At 37.7% G+C, this 17,318-nt stretch overlaps 1 protein-coding gene across 1 annotated transcript; it reads left to right on the top strand.

The window, feature by feature from the left end:
* Positions 1-9,602: 9,602 nt before the first annotated feature.
* Positions 9,603-11,623, top strand: LOC127777189 (transcription factor MYB53-like). Its single transcript, XM_052303734.1, has 3 exons — positions 9,603-9,959; positions 10,052-10,885; positions 11,247-11,623. The coding sequence occupies exons 1-3, from the start codon at positions 9,694-9,696 to the stop codon at positions 11,323-11,325; spliced, it is 1,179 nt and encodes a 392-aa protein (XP_052159694.1). The 5' UTR covers positions 9,603-9,693; the 3' UTR covers positions 11,326-11,623.
* Positions 11,624-17,318: the final 5,695 nt, after the last annotated feature.

Genomic DNA, 17,318 nt, shown 5'->3' with positions numbered 1-17,318 from the left:
CAGATCAGCCGTAATTCAAGTCATCATACCAAGGAAGGACGTACATGCATGACCATCATCATATTCATTCATTCATATATATTCTATGTTAAGGGTGCACATATACTAATTAGGTTAAGACCCTGCATCCTAATCCTGGCTAAAAGATCCCCATGGCTGTGCAGCTGTTTGAGGAATCCTCTTGAGTTTCTGTTCATTTGACTTAAACCGTTTGGATCCCTGTTTTGTTTTCATATATAAGTAACCACATCTTGCACCAACTAGCTATTTGATTAGTCTCTGCAAGATGAAACATTGAAGCTAGCCTTAATATTATTGTGGCCAACGAGAATAATGGTAACCGTAGAAGCATTTGGTTTTTATAGATTTTTTGGATAATGGATGGAATCCGGAGTATATATATACATATGTAAAGGTTTCACGAATACTTATATTCCAGGTCTTATAACTAATAAACAACAACAAAAATTAAAAAAGAAAACAAAAAATACTAGAATACTCAGTTTTGGTTTTCTGCTGCCTGATGAGCCTTGTTGTACCAAAAACGTATCGAATAAATATTGAAATGTAGTCAAAACTCCTATACCCTCATCCTCTTTCACCCACCTCTCTCTGGTTTGTTCGCAAACCTACCCCTACTATTGGACGGATCCATTTGATCTAGATCCGGAAACTCCCAGCACTTACTTCCTTCGCTTGCTGACATCATCGAGTGGAGGCAAAGAAGTGAAGAACTAGTGCATTTGCTCTCAGATGCCATCCAGTGGAGGTAGAGAAGAAGAAAACTCTTTGGTGCGTCTGTCACTACACGATTGAGTTCGGGCACAAACACGGAAACACCTCGGATCCATGGCACTTAGACCCTAGATCTAGGGTTGTCTGTTGCTGTCATTGCTAACCAGCCTACTACCACGCTGCTGATATTGCTCCTCACTATAGCCGCCCTGCATACTGGTCACCACTGGCACCACTAACAAGCCCGTCGTCTTTTTGTTTTTCTCACTGCATCCGCCTTTTGTCAGGGCACTGGATCTGACCATTAGGCCGAAGCTATCCACCCTGGATGTCGCTGATACCGTCTACAATACCGTCTTTGTTCTAGGTTGTCGTTGCCAAGCGAACGTTACATATGCACACCCTTCTGTTTAGAAGCATTTTATATCTCCAATCTTCATGTTATTCTCTCCCCCTAAAGCTCATATGCGCCTTTTTTTTCTTATTTCCTTTTTCTTTTGTTAATCATCATCTTGGGGCATTTCAGTTTCTGCTTTGTTAGTTTTGAGAACATATACCAGAAGTATATAGACCGGTTGCACCCACTCTGGTCTCTACCTTAATATTCCAAATAAATAACACATCTTAGTCTTTTTCCCTATACTAGAAAAGATATCCGTGCGTTGCAACAGTTGAATGCTATGTTAATCTTATTATTGTTATACGGTTTGGCTAGGGTGAAATTCACTCTAGAAATCCGCTTGGATTTTTTTTCTAAAGAATTATGAGCTGCAATTAGGAGTCTGACATTCATCTCAAGTTAGTATGCAAGTTTTTTTTAAAGAGATATATTATACGACTCCTTTTGTATTTCTAAAAGCAAATGAATTTAAAATTCGACTCAAACATGGATCTGTATTTTCAAAAGCAAACGAATTTAAAAATCGACTCATACACGGATGACGTAGGAAAATACCGGCAAAAAAATATACAGTTTAGTTAAGATGAAATTCATTGTGAGAATTCGCTTAGATATATATTTTTTTCTAGAAAATCATGAGTTGCAATTAGGAGTCCGATCATCTCAAGTTAGCATGTAAGTTTTTTTGAAAGAGATTTCTTATACGACTCCTATATTTCCAAAAGCAAACGAACTTAAAAACCGACTCAAACACGGATGACGTACCAAAGTATACCGGCAAAAATATCTTCAATTTTTATAATAGTATAGATATAGATATGTACTTTTGGTTATGATTTTGGGGAAAAAAAAATCAGGAATTGAATTCCCAACGATATATAGCTTAGGCCATAATATATATAGTAAGACACCTCAACATAGGAATTATTAGGACACCTAGAATATGATATACAAAATTAGCAAGTTGTTCTATCGCATTTCTGACATTGTTGCTTCCATTGGTACGCATTAATGATGAACTGAAAATGAGTGTTTCATTAATAAACATATGGCAGTACATGATGTCCTTATTGGATTTCTTACCAGAATGGATTACTCTTCAGTTGAGCGCGAGACTATCAAAGATCTCTTTCATTTCAAAAGGACTATCAAATCTCTCGTACAAATAATAGAGAAGGATTATAAAGAAACAAATAACAAGAGAAATCTGACGGAATGTTTTGCCTGCAGTAGTATTCATGTATTGCCTGCAGTAGAGACAACCACTGGTACTGTATCTTGTACGTCCTCTGACCATACTCCAATTTAATTTGTATGTACTGATCACTGCTACTATCTTTGTATCATAATACAAGGGATTTTGCTCATGTTGCATTTAGTTATATGCCTATAATCTCTTATATTATAGGACATAGGTAGTATTAATTAATTTGTAAGACATGTTAAAACCGATCAGAAAACTAAAGCAATCTTTTGGTTCAATTTTTTTTCTTCCAGTAGTGCTAATGTAACTGTGAATAATGCTTTGAATTTGGCAGTAAAAAATAGAAATTTGCGTCCATGCCGGATTCGTGTAGTACTGTGCTTCAAATATAAAATCACACTAAAATAATGCATTCTCGTCTCAATTATACGAGCAATAGCAAGACAACCATTTCTTGTCTTTTTTCCCTAGTAGCTAGATGTCTATCTAGATTTTTGTTTTTAGATGATGAGATGTCAAGCTAGATACTACTCATATATCTGAATTCTACTGTGGCATGCTTGCCAATTCATCCATGCATTAGCTAGATTACTTCCACACTCTACCAAAATTAAAACACAATTTCTTCCTGTCATGTCTACTCACATTATTTAAAAGGAAATATGCTCTCAATTATTTGCGTGAAAAGATAATAAAAGTACTACAAAATACAAATACTAAAGGTGCTCTGTACGTACAAAAGCAAACTGATGTACTGCTTACTTCTGAACATTACTCTGTGAGTGTGTGTCTAGCCGCAAGTTTTTAGTGAAGATTGTATTAATTGTAGCAAGTTAAAATCAGAATTTCATTGTTAATTAGCTGGTATTTGCACCAAATAATAATATAGTCTGGTTAAACCAGAGATGCAATTTTAAAAAGAAGGTAGTTGAAGGGGAAGACTAACCAAATAGGCTGCTTAATGCTGCAACACTAAGGGAGATTAGTACAGATGAACATAGTTTAATTTCACACTCTGGACAGTGATAGTGATTGTCCTGACGACGATGCTGATACGAAAGATCTATTGACATATGTACATATACTATTCAAGAATAATTCGCATTATATATATGGTAGCTAGTCTGCATGATTAGTTATTGATACAGAGTGAAACCTGCAGACTACGGTACAACAGGGCCTGAAACTTGTACTGCAATAACTAGATTTGTAACCAGCAGCTGCAGAAAGGGTTGTCTGATTAATCACTTCACTAAACTTTATGGGAAGGATAAATTGGCAGATGGGAATATATGGCTATAGCCGTGTCTAGTTCCACAGTCAAATTTTTTTAAAAGTATACGGACACATATTTAAAGTATTAAACCTAAACTAATAACAAAATAAATTACAGATTCCGCCTGTAAACTGCGAGACGAATTTATTAAGCCTAATTAATCCATTATTAACAAATATTTACTGTAGCACTACATTGTCAAATCATTGGCGTAATTAGGCTCAAAAGATTCGTCTCGCAATTTACATGCAAATTGTGCAATTGGTTTTTTTCCACATTTTAATGCTCCATATATGTGTCCAAACATTTGACGTGATGGAATTTTCGGAAGTTTGGGAACTAAACACAGCCTATATATGTGCAGTAGACCAAGTGAAAAATGCATTCTGTTCAGATGTTCTCTTCCTTTGTAGTTTCAAACTTTCAAAAATGCATTGACTACCACTTCTGAAACTATTCATCCTTTAATTTAGGGACCTCAAAGAGAAAGAGAGAGTAATAATTACACTCGTATAGTGCATAAACTTACATGGGGTGAGTGAAACAATTTGCAAAATGTGTTTCCCCCCTTTTCTCTTTTGGCAGAGTGCATGTTTTAGTAGAACAACTTAATTATTTAGTCTGTGTAAATTAGGGCTAAAATTGGCCACACAAATTAATGAACTGAGACTATTTTGATTGGAACACTCATCATTCCAATTTATAATTAAGTTGTCTAATCTGGGCAATTTACAATCCATTGTGTCTTGGCCTTATATATATATTTCCTTCATGTGGTTAGAAGGAGTACTGGGGACAGCAGAGGCAAGCTCAGTGTAAGGTGGTCTTGCAAGCCAACCTGGCATCCTAGCTAGTCAGTACAGAAAATCAATAATTTGCCTCGGAGACATATTTTGGCCTTGTTTTTCACTGACTAATTACACCGGAATAAGAATTTTGCATGTTTTTAAACGTATTTTCACCCACTGTACAAGTTCAATTCATACAACGTATTTGTCAGTATTTGTCAAGAATGACATTAGCAGTTATGGCAGAATCTCTCAGCTTGGAATTGAAGCTTCCGATGAGGTGTTTGTACGCACGGCTCAAACTTCAGTTTGCAAATTTACCACAGCAACTCGATCTCTTCATGTCAAAGAAGGTAGTTGTGCGTTTGGTAAATGATTAACTGATGACCGTGTGCATTGCATCTCAAATTAAAGTTGCTTTGGTTTCTTCGATCAGTACCAAATAAGAAATAAAAAACTGGGGGAATAAAGAAAACAAGCTAGTATTTGATATAGACAGAAGAAGACTCAGACAGATCGAGTATTATTGTTCATGTGCAGAAATTAAAACCATCAGAAGAGTGTAGCCATGCATACACCTACCTGCAAACATGCATCTAACTGCTGGACTCCGTGCAGAGAACACGAATCAAATCACTTTCCTGCAACCTATGTGTCCTGCAATCTCTAAACCAATACATGCTTGCAATTTACATAGTAATCAATCTGTACTGTTATCATGTGTCCATGTCAAAGGGTCTAACATTAATTCCAATTGCACAACTAATTTTCTGGTATACAGTTAAACAAATAGTGTGCAGGTACACTTTGGTCCCCCTTAATACTATACAAAAATGCCCAGCTAGCTAGCTGTATACGTATACACATTTAAGCTAGCTGCCCTTAATACCTAATGATTCATAATGTATAGCCTTTTATTTCTTTTGTCCAAATAGAACACTAAACAATTCAAGAAATGATAAAGGGACCCACACATCTCCTATGAAGGTTTCTGTGTGCTGAAACCACGCTGTTTCATCTCCCAGCTAGCTAGGTCTTCTGATGATATGAATATGAATCATTTGGACGTGGAAACCGCAGATAATTCAGCACTTGACCTTTGTTTTATTCTTAATTACGCATGCACCCTGTCTAATCATCTTTAACAGGATTCCAGTGTAAAATATCTGATAGGTGAATATCAGATAGCTAAGCATATATATGCATGTTCCACAAAGTTCAGAGAGTTTGCACGCGTCATGGGTGCAAATATTGCCTATTGGCCATAAAGGATGCATGGAATCAAGGGATATCCCAACATATAGTGCATATATAATTAAGTTTTAAGATCGACATTCTCATCCCAGGCAACTTCAATTCGTCTTTAATCTTGCAAACTAATTAACACACAATATACAAATTTGTGTTCTCGAAGGTACTTCCCATAAAGATCAATTATACATGGAAACGACACATATGACTCCTCACAAAATGGATCAACATCTGAGCAATATAGTGTAAGTTTCAAAAGTCAATTTGCCTTGTGTTGTGGATATGCCATTATATTGCTAACTGTAATGCTCATGATCTCCCACAACAGAGCGCAAATGGTGCTAAGTCAACCATTCATGCGTATGTACTATATATGTATATATAGTTACTAGCTAGTATACATATGTTCTTTTTTGGTAAAATTGGAACCATGCCATTATAATTTTACAAAATTTTAGATATGCCATCCTGACCCACATGTCATTGACTCATGTAGGTCCTACATATTATTGAGATACCGATGGTATATCTCAAATTTTGCAAAATTATAATGGCATGTTTCTAAATTCTTTTTTAGATAATGGATGAAACTAATACACTCATATACTATTAAGTTCGTTTATTAGCATATGCGATTATAAGTTTTAAGGTCGATCAATTATTTTTTTCATTAAGTATAAATTGATGAATTAATTAGTTTTCTTTAGTTCATCTACTTGCATTCTAAAGCATCATCTATGTGAGAGCAAATTAACTGAGGTTGCACTATATTTAATTATTTCCCATGCATATTCAAATTAAATTATATATTCGTGAAAAAAAATATCACAATAAAATCAATATTCCATACAAAATGGATCAACATATAATTAGCTTGAGCTAAAAAAAATCAGAATTCAATTTACTATATGTTTGTGGTGAATGCTCCTATATATAATATATAATGCCAATAATTAATATTGGGTAGAATTTGTCACTCCCATCCCATGCATACACATATATATAGCTACGCATGCGTGCATGCAGTTGTGTACATGAGAAGGAGGAAAGGGCCAAGTCAACCATGAACGTAGTAGGTAGCTAGTACACATATAATAATGCAATTAAGTTTCGTTAATTATGTCATCATTGCTTTACAAGGAAAGACCAGTTTAGAGCAATGGCAAGAACAAAAGCTATATATGCACATGAATTCCACATCTGTAGCTAGTTGGGTGGGCCCCAACCCCTAACGACCGTAGCTATAGCTTCTTGTTATTGATGCAAATATATATATATATATATATATATATATATATATATATATATATATATATATATATATATATATATATATATATACCAAATTAAATGAGAGGTTTACCAACTGCTTAATTGTATTTTGATCGTGTCATGCATGTGTGCGTGTGAAACAAGGGATCTAGCTATCATATCCATTCCATCAATCGAGCAGGTATAGTAGTTCCTTCCTTCTTCCTGGATACTCTAGCTAGCTTGCTTAATTTGCTCCTTGATGATTTGTTGTTGGATCATGGCAATTAACAGGACACACGTGTCAGACCACACGAACCTAATTCTCCTCTGCCTCCTCAACACGTGCCGTCCACGCACTGGATCTACACTTCATCCCATATTTACATGTGTGTCATGTCAATATTACCTAATTAAACACGCATGCCCTGCAGGTATACCGGCCGACATATTAATACTTTTGCATTTGCGAAAACCTACATATTAATTTGTACACGTAAATACCAACGTATCATTGTCAATAGTTACTACGATACTCCCTCCGTCAAAAAAAAAATATATTTTTACCTATAGACTTCTTAAAGTATCTGCAACGTTAATTCTGAGGAAAAACATATAGTGTAAACCATATATATAATGGAAACCGAAACTACCGTTAAATAAAAAAAATGAATATTTTTGATTTATCTATGTCACCAAGAATAAAAATTCTACTCACAGATTCAGTCGTGAGAAAAATTTGCTGGGGGTAGAAATTTTACTTTTGATAACATGGATAAATATCACACATCCATTTTTTAATCTAATAATAGTTTTTAGTTTTTTTTACGTACGTGGTTTATACTATATATTTCCCTAGTTTTAGAGAAGGTCCTAATTAAGGGGAGAAAAAGGGATAGAGCCCACCCTAAACACTGTAGCTGTTTTTTCAACTGTCCTCAACATAGAGACCGGTACCAGCCATAGTGCTTGATCCTTAATTAATTAAGGAGAGAGAGTATTTTGACCATTTGTCATCCTTCACAACTTTCCTTTTTTAACAGCAGTGGATCACACCCATATATATATCACCTCTGAGAGTTTTTATACACTACAAAGCTTTTCACAAGGTGCATGCTTTCTTCACCGTGGGCCCCACCTATGGGACCTTGTTATGAAATAAACATTACACATGCTCCTCTTAGTATTGGGTTTATTAATTATTTTCTTCTCGTTTTAGTCATTCAACTATTAGTACGCACTTCTCTTTATTTTTCTCCCCTATTCATTTTCTCTATGCATTAATGATTTAGTAAGAACAAATACACTTACATATAGATAGATACTCCCTAAATAAATTCACTTTTATGCGTGAATCTCGACATATAGCCCATACTTTTATATGATAATTTAGACATATAGGTGAACTTACTTTTGGGTGGATGTAGCAATTAATAGAATTAATATAGTATGCACACCACAGGTGGTATATAGTATATTAATAAAGTATCATTAAAAAAAGAAAAGAAAAGAATGGTGTCCTTTAGTTTGTTCTCTCTTGCTAATTAAGTTTCCTGGCTGGATAATTAAGTTGTCAAGCGTACGTGTCAACGCACTATATTGTGTACGTAACATGACGTCCAAATCATGCATGAACTTACTTGATCAGAGAGGTGTTTTTCTTGTATATTTCCAAGTAACACGTCGCCCTCGTAGACGCACACACAGTAGAAAATATTACTATCACATCGATGTACTAGTATATATGTATGCTAATGTGCTGGCCTTTTTCACATCTATCTTTGTACAGTATCTACCATGCATGTCTTTATACGTAGAAATATATATACCATTATCACCATCATCCTTGCATGCATCCACGGTACGTTAATAAAATCGTACGTAGAGCAAAGTTATATAAGGAGTATATACGTACAGAAGTATCTATATATATATATATATATATATATATATATATATATATATATATATATATATATATATATATATATATATATATATATATATATATATATATACATATATATACTAGTAGTAATATATATCAATTCGTATGCTATAGTATTGTGAGTTTATATTAATATAATTGTGCATGAGAAAAATAATGTAATTGGGGGATCATAAATAAAACCCCACTTGCATTGGGCCATATATGTATATGTTCAAAAGTCCCAAATAATTTAAGGTACAGAAAGTACGGAGGAAAGAAAAACAGGACACAATAAGCACACGACACCCAGAGCAAATGCATATCGATCTAACCTTAGCTACCTACATTGACAACATGCTTAAGCAAGCTGGCCCCTGCTCTCTGCTGCTTTCCGTTGGTTCGTTGGTTGCATGAGCTAATGACTAATCACGATGGACGTAAGTCTTTGGACTAATTGAAGTCCCAAAGTGAGAAATCAATTAGTGCCAGGCATAAGAGTCAGAGCTAGAGACAGAAAGGAAGGATGTTTGCTTTGCTTGAGCCCACAATTAACCTCACTTAGCTTAGCTAGCTAGCTGACTCGATATGATCGATCATGCATGCATGCTAATGCTATGGTAGTAGTAGTAGATCTTTGTGTACTTGTCTAGTTTATTTATCACTTAAATTAATTAGCCCCGTTAAATAATATTAGGGCTCTCTCTTCCTCTTCTCCTATAAAACCACCCCCACCATAGCCGTCCATCTAACCTATCATCCAAATTAAACATACTCTTGTGGCCATCGTCTAGCTTAGCTAGCTTCTTCCTCCTAGCTCAGCTAACGAACGAGGAGTAGTAGCTAGGAAGAGAGATCGAGATGGGGAGATCACCGTGTTGTGAGCAGGACGCCGACGTGAAGAAAGGGCCATGGACGCCGGAGGAAGACAAGCTTCTGGTAGAGTATATCGGCAAGAACGGCCATGGCAGCTGGCGGCGCCTCCCGAAGCTCGCCGGACTCAACCGCTGCGGCAAGAGCTGCCGCCTCCGGTGGACCAACTACCTCCGCCCTGACATCAAGCGCGGCGGCTTCTCCGACGACGAGGAGCGCCTCATCATCCACCTCCACGCCACCCTCGGCAACAAGTAACCACTAGCCTCTTCTTCTTCTTCGTCTACCTCTAGCTAGCTAGCTCATACATATGCTAATTAAGGGAGTTGCTTTCGTGTTCGTGCAGATGGTCGTCCATCGCGACGAAGCTCAAGGGGAGGACGGACAACGAGATCAAGAACTACTGGAACACGCACCTCCGCAAGAAGCTTCTCAGCCAGGGGATAGACCCCGTCACGCACCGCCCGCGCACCGACCTCCTCGCCGGCCTCCCCAACCTCCTCGCCGCCGCCAATCTCGGCGGCGCCGCCCACCAGCTGCCCTTGGACTTGAACGCCATCAAGCTCCAGGCCGACGCCGCCAAGTTCCAGATTCTGCAGGGCCTCCTCCGCGTGCTCGCCTCCACCACCGCCCCGCCGCCCACCGCCGCTGTGCTACCTGGCACAGACCTCATGACGTCCATCCTCGGCGCCACCCTCGCCGCCAACTCCGCCGGCATACTCGGACAGCAGCAGCAGCTCGCCGGCGTTGACCTCAGCCGCCTCGGCCAGTACAACGGCAACTACGACAACCTGCCGCCGTTGACCAACGACAGCTGCACGCAGCAGACGCAGCCGGCCATGTCGAGCATGTCCCCCGACAGCCTACTCAACAGAATTTCCAGCGGTATTTCCGGGGACATGCTGGGCTCGCCGGAGCTTTGCCACGGCGGGGACGGGCTTAGCTCGCCGGAGCTCGGCCAGGGCGGCCCGAGCGCAAGCAACATGACGACCTCACCGATGGCGCCGCCGCCGCCAATGGTAGCTGCAGATGATCATCAGTGCAATACTAACACCCCCAGCGGCGGCGGCGACGGCATGTCGTGTGAGCAGACGCCGGCGTCGAGCACGTTTGACGGGCTGAACCTGGACGACATCGACATGGAAGGTTGTTGGGCGATGACGGACATATTGCTAGCAGAGTGAGTAGCTACTCTCATCAACTTTCTAATTAATTAAAAAAGTAATCTTATATCGAGTTCAATTGTTATCCAAAAATCTTTTTTTTTAAAAAAAATCTTTCCAATAATTCCTCTCTGATATATAGTTCACCAGACTGGTCGAGGTGGAACTACAATAATGTCAGGACAATATATAAGATTCTAATACATGATCTAATATATACTATATATATTAGTTTAGAAATTCAGTACTACTGTATGTAGCTAGCTTAGGTGCCCCTGATCTTCTTTTAAAACCCTGCATGCAGTTTATTGCCAAATTAAACAGATTAATGGTTACTACTTATATATACTTATCTCACATGATACTAATTTGATGCAGGCAATGCCCATCATGGTTGATCAGCAGCAACAACGCAAGTGAGATGTATATTTCAAAAAACAACACAAGTGAGATGTGAAGAACTAGATAATTAAAGGGATACTAAATGGAGATAATATGAACCCAAAAAAAAAAAAGAAGAAGAGAACTATTGGATCGGTTGATGTCAAGTTTATTTGTTTGTTCACATCAGAAAAGGTGGTTTGGTCCACTTTTAGTTATGTAGAAAGAACACAAAGAACATGCATGGAACACTCGATCAGTAGTGTTTTTTTGTTTGTTTAGTTTTATCGTTTCTTTTTTACCTTTACAAGGAGGAAAAAATATATGTAATGATTAGATAGCTGGGACATGAAATTAAGACATTAATTTTCCCATTTTTATGTCCAAGTGTGACTTCTGTTCAGATATGTACTTGTTGACACACCATTTACTACTAATATCGTGTGTGACTAAGCTAAATTTTGGTCGTCACGGTATTGAAATAATTGCTCGATCTCGGAATAATTAAGCTAGGTATGCGTTGTCAGTACAAAAATAAACAATATATAAATTGCTTCTCCAACAGATGTCTAAAACTGTTATTGTTGATGTGGTCGCTAGCTTCCTTTTGGACCATTTCAAAATCCCAATCCCTAGATACACTTGAAACAAAATCAATCAAATGACTATATATGTACTACAATATATATATTTTTTACGATTTCGTACGGCTATAATATATAATCCATATATAGTCTCAAGTTTACTCTAGTTAATATAGTATATACGAAACCAGTTTTAAGCAGAACAGTAATTAAGCCGGCCGTTCATCCCCGCAAAAAAAAAAAGTAATTAAGCCGTTCATTTTCACAGCAGGACTTCGACAGAGAACAATCTTCTTTTCTTTTCGGGCACAGTATTATATATGTATACCCTCTAATTAAATTGCCAGGGGATTTAATATATATCATTGTCTAGAATAAATGATAAAAAAAAAGAAACTAAAAAAAGCAACGGACGTATACATCAGCACGCATGGCCCCTGCATGCATATGCAGCTTCCCTAGCTAGCTTTAGCCCGTGTCTTTCCGAAACGAGGTTAATTACTGGTTAGACACATCATATCACTAACCAGGGCGGTTATTAGATGCATCAGATAACATGCAAACGGTATATGACTTAAAAAGATTTAGTTAGTTGGAGATGGAGAGGGATGGGTAGCTTGTGAAAGTAGAAAGGGTTAATCACCGGCCGGCCCCTATGTTCTAGAACTCTCTCCACAAGAATGAACCTACATATATTAATCAATTCTTAATATATTGGTCAGTATATATAGCACAGTCAAATAATCAAGGGAAGTTTTAACACTTAAGCTAGCCCCGTAGTTAATAATAATGAAAGTCAAATCTAGCAAATCCTAATTAATGTGTATAGCATAAATGCACATATATATATTTCCATGTATCCGATATGTGTTTGGGCTGTTTCAGCAGATCTTGTTTGCTTCATTGCTTGTGCATGTATTGTTAGATTCGTTAGAAATCGGATGTGGAAATATCATTAGCTACTTGAGTGTACTTGTAGTTAAAATGGCTCCTAGTTGTGCCTTTTGCTTTCCATAAAAAATAAATATATTATTTTTCTCTGGTCCTGAAACACAAGTCAGACAATTAGTTAGCCAGTAGGTATACCTCATTTCCCGACACCACAAGCCATTGACTATCCCACCTTTGCGCTTGCCTATGCTTCATCTCTCTCATCTGCTGGCTGCAGGCCTCTCTTCTCGATCAAAAGCTTTAATTATTATTAGCATCATCCTTTAGCAGCCCTAACTATATGTATATATATGCCTGTCAAATCCATTTTATGCATGGTCATAGGTTATTACAAGCTTATCATCTGAATTTGACAGAGTTGTTGAGTTGGAAGGTTTTGATCGAGCTCATTATTTTCCACCTCCTGACGCAGCTAGTAATCAAACAACTAATTTGCTTGGTGAAATTATTTTTTATGCATACAATGTAAATTGCACGTTGTTACAAATTAATTGAAACATACGGCCACCCTTTATAATTCTATTGCCTTAATTAAATGGGCTATATATACGTTTTATTGTTTTTATACATTTAGTTATATCTGGTGTACCCGGAAATTTTCGTATATATCGCTTTCTGATCATGCAGGTTTTGTCATGTCCATGTTGGGGCAAAGCATAGACAGTCTATGGATAATTGTTGAACAGGAAGAACCTACTCTTCTCTTTCTCTCTCTTCCTTTGCACACGTTTATAAAGGCATTAATATATAGCTCAGGTTTGGCGGCTTCAGAAAGAATTCTACAGTGACTTTCATGTAGGGACTAGTACAGTTTGCTGTGCAACAGAATTGATGTGCAAGAGAGAACAAATTAATGTACAGGGATCGATCAGAAAGGCACCTGTCTTGGTAGTACAGTAGCAGTATTTTCTGCACGAAATGGTCTAACAAGCGGAGCATTCAATAGCAACATGGTTAGAAATCGAATGCAGATGTTATGCATCGATCATTGCTGTACGTAATACTTTTATTAAGATATCCTAAACTGTATGCATCAGGTAAATATAATTAACGTGTACAGATCGAAAAAGTAAATTAAGTTACAGAGGTAGCTTCTACCACCTGAAAATAATCCTCTCAATCGTTGGCATGCGATCTACGCAACCCAGTCCACAGTATGGTGACATACACAGATTTACCTAACCGATGAAAAAGGAATATAAAATATGCATGCGATGGCTGCAGAGCATGGTCAACTTCACATATTGACTACCAATGTGTCAAACCTAGACTTTCTTATGCATAAAGTGTGAATAATTTAAAACTTTTAGAAAATTTCCTGAAATTGTGCTGCTTTTGAAATGTTGAAGAAGGGAGACTTCGAGTTGCTATTTGTTAGGAAATAGTGCATTGTGACATAGGCTAATCAACCATACAGGATACGCTTTGAACAACCATCATTAGCTGTCTATCAAATTAAGTATATATGACTTGCTCGGTGTTCTCAAAAGTTTCCAAATGGTATGGGTTGCATTTGTCACTGCAGATTCTGAAACTTTTTGTTTCACACAAACTGACAAGAACATAATTATTAGTTTAATGGAATAAGTAAACAACTTTTCTTTGGCTCTACATACCTGAAAGAAATTAGTGTAGAGTCGGTTTTGAATCATTGAGCTCCCGTTACCTGAGTGCCACCGTCCACCAATAGTCCAATATAATCTTAGTCGTAAGTATTCAGTCTACTGAGTAAGTTTGCAACAGTGGCCTCTTATTCCACTCCTGCATTAAACCACCGAGGAGAATGTTACTGTCCAAAGAAACTTTTTTTCTTCTTCTTGTCGGATTAGCATGCAAGAAAACGTGCATATTATAGTTTGGTTGTGCTGAATACTGTCCATAAGCACACGATATGATTAACAAGTCAAGAACATATCATTTGACCTAGAGATATATATATATATATACACATCCGTTAAAATTCCCCAGCTACATGAAGTAGTTTCTATTTTGTCATTTTCACAATCTGCAACTGCTCGCTTGGAATGATACATAAGCAAAATCTAACAAGGAAGGCAAGGCAAGGCACGGCCTTTCCATGAAACTAACCTCTCAATGGCGACATCTTCACCGGTTACCTGAAAAATGGATTAATCCACAAACTATTAAGACATCATAAAGTTTGACTTTAATGTAGCTAGCTATAGCTCCTATTTGTCATGCAATTAATTGTAATGCGCAGGAGTGCTCAAGAGGATAACAAAGTGGCAGTATAATCACAAAGCAAGAAAGCCTTGTCCCACAAGGGATGACAAGATATTAGTAGGTAAACCATGGACCTAGAATGGAACAACCACGTACCTACCTTCCGCAAGAATAATCCTGTGGTCCAACCGATGCTTGCTCTGCCTCACTCTCAACCTCGTTGCATCATCAATGAAGGCAAGGGAGAAATGATACATTTCTGAAAGTGCTCTGCTTTATTGATCCAATGATAGATGAAAGTACAAGTTATCATCTATAACACAGTTCTATAATTGTAAGCCTAGTAGTACATCATAATTCATAAGTACCAAGGTTGAAGAAGTACCCTTTCTTGAATCATTGTGCATGTTAATTTGTTGAAACTTGGTTGTTCCCTGTAGTTTCGTACACATGATTAGTCTTGGAAAAAACATGATCAGAGTCAGTTGCTCCGTAAAATTCCTTTAGAAGTACACAAATCATTAAGCACAAGTGTTATCTGTTATTTGGTGCAGATAAACCCTTCATATTCTCATTTCTTCACAATAATAAGGTCATATTTCTTCTAGAGAAGTAGAAACGTACACATAGGTATGATTACATTTCCTGCCCTTGCAAAAGTATAGAAGTTACATCATACATTTTCTTTTTACCATCCATTTCAGTAGCAGTAAAACAACAACCATAATCACCTAAAGCTTGAGGGAGAAAGGAAAAGGTGTTTTAGTTCAGCACGCGGTAAAATGGATCAGGTAAATTGTAACAGATAATGATCAAAGATCATCATCCAGTGCATCATCTTGATCAAAAGGTATTTTAATCCTTCACGTGGTAAGAGAGTAAATTCTTAGGACTCTCATGCAGGGCAAAACTTTTCTTGTAAGCTCATAAACAAAAGGTGTTACAATTCAGTTGAGTTTTTACCAAACAGACAGAGATGGATGCATACATGGAGACAAGAGGAAAGAGCTAAAATATATTCAAGCACACTGTCATGGTTTTTAATCACACCTAGCTGTGCTACTGCTGTTGATTTCTTGTTGCTTATCGGCAAGTGTTGCTTGCAGAGATTCACAATCTGTAAAAGTTAAAGAGGGATTTCATTATCAGAGAGGGAATTTACAGAGTTTACCCGAGTGATGCAATGATGAATAGGACAATATGATGGTGCTCATGGCTTATATGAAGTGTGACAGGCAGGCACATCAACGGTGCTCATCAGCTTCCGTTTAGGCTGTTTCTGTCAAACAGTGGTTCGGTTCAATGGCTTGTTGGGAGCATACGGAGCTCCTTCCTGCATGCATGCTAAGATAAATTGGGTGCAAACCAATAAACATGTAGCCAACATTGTTCCTGTAACTACTAAGAATTGTCGAAATGCAACTAGAAAAAAGCTAGTGCTCTGGCATCTCCTGATAGCATAGCAATCACCAGTAGGTTCATGATAATTTTCAGATCCCCGGATAGGCGGATACGAACTGCACCTGGCAGGCTAGATCACCAGTAGGATATTGATGTAGTTCTAGAATGGGGGTAGAAGCACTGCATTTCTCCATAAAGATTATTAAGCAGGATTTTCTCTGAATGGTTACAGGAAAGGGATGAATGCAGAACAGAGTCGAACTTCACTGCAGGACAAACATAAGTTGTGTCTGGATTCTAGGAAACCGTTATTGGGCTATTACTAGCATGCAGGTGTTTATGCCATTGCAATATTGCATAGCTAGGTGGTTAACTACAAGAGAGGTGATAGTGACACTAATGGCCCACAATCATCATCATTGTCGGCAGTTCGGCACATGGCATACATTACCCGTCCAGCCAGACAACTAATCTAGTGGCATGACCAGGATTCATCTGGCAAGGGGACAATAAGCAAAACAGATGGGCCATGCCATTTGCACATATGTAGGCTGCATCTGAGGTAGTTTTCTATATGGATTTCAAAGCAGACTACGTTATTTAAGGACTTCTTTAGAACGCAGTTACAAAGGAATAGAAATTTTATTAGTTAGTTCCTACGAAAAAAAACAAAATCTCATCCATCTCATCCATTCCATTCCAAAGGAGGCCTAAACTAGTACCCCAAAGATCCTAGTGGTAAAACTAGCACGTGTAACAATCAACAAGTAGGAAATAAATGGTAAATATGAAGTGGCAGAGAGAATGGATCCGTAAGGGGCACTAAGCTTTTAGATAGTAACACATCCCTGTGGATAGTGCTGATGCCTGCCTGATGGTCCATAACGTAAGGTATACTCAACACAACTGTGGGCGCTGTGGCTTACGAATCCAGAAGTGCCAGTGAATC

Source organism: Oryza glaberrima, chromosome 6, assembly GCF_000147395.1.
Source record: "Oryza glaberrima chromosome 6, OglaRS2, whole genome shotgun sequence".
Taxonomy (NCBI): domain Eukaryota; kingdom Viridiplantae; phylum Streptophyta; class Magnoliopsida; order Poales; family Poaceae; genus Oryza; species Oryza glaberrima.
Note: the sequence above shows the minus strand (reverse complement) of the source record. Positions and strands in the feature narration are given on the sequence as shown.

Coding starts and splice junctions, on each gene's coding strand:
- LOC127777189 (XM_052303734.1), top strand. CDS start 9,694: ATGGGGAGATCACCGTGTTGTGAGCAGGACGCCGACGTGAAGAAAGGG. Junction 9,960..10,051: donor CACGCCACCCTCGGCAACAA/GTAACCACTAGC, acceptor GTGTTCGTGCAG/ATGGTCGTCCATCGCGACGA. Junction 10,886..11,246: donor ACGGACATATTGCTAGCAGA/GTGAGTAGCTAC, acceptor AATTTGATGCAG/GCAATGCCCATCATGGTTGA.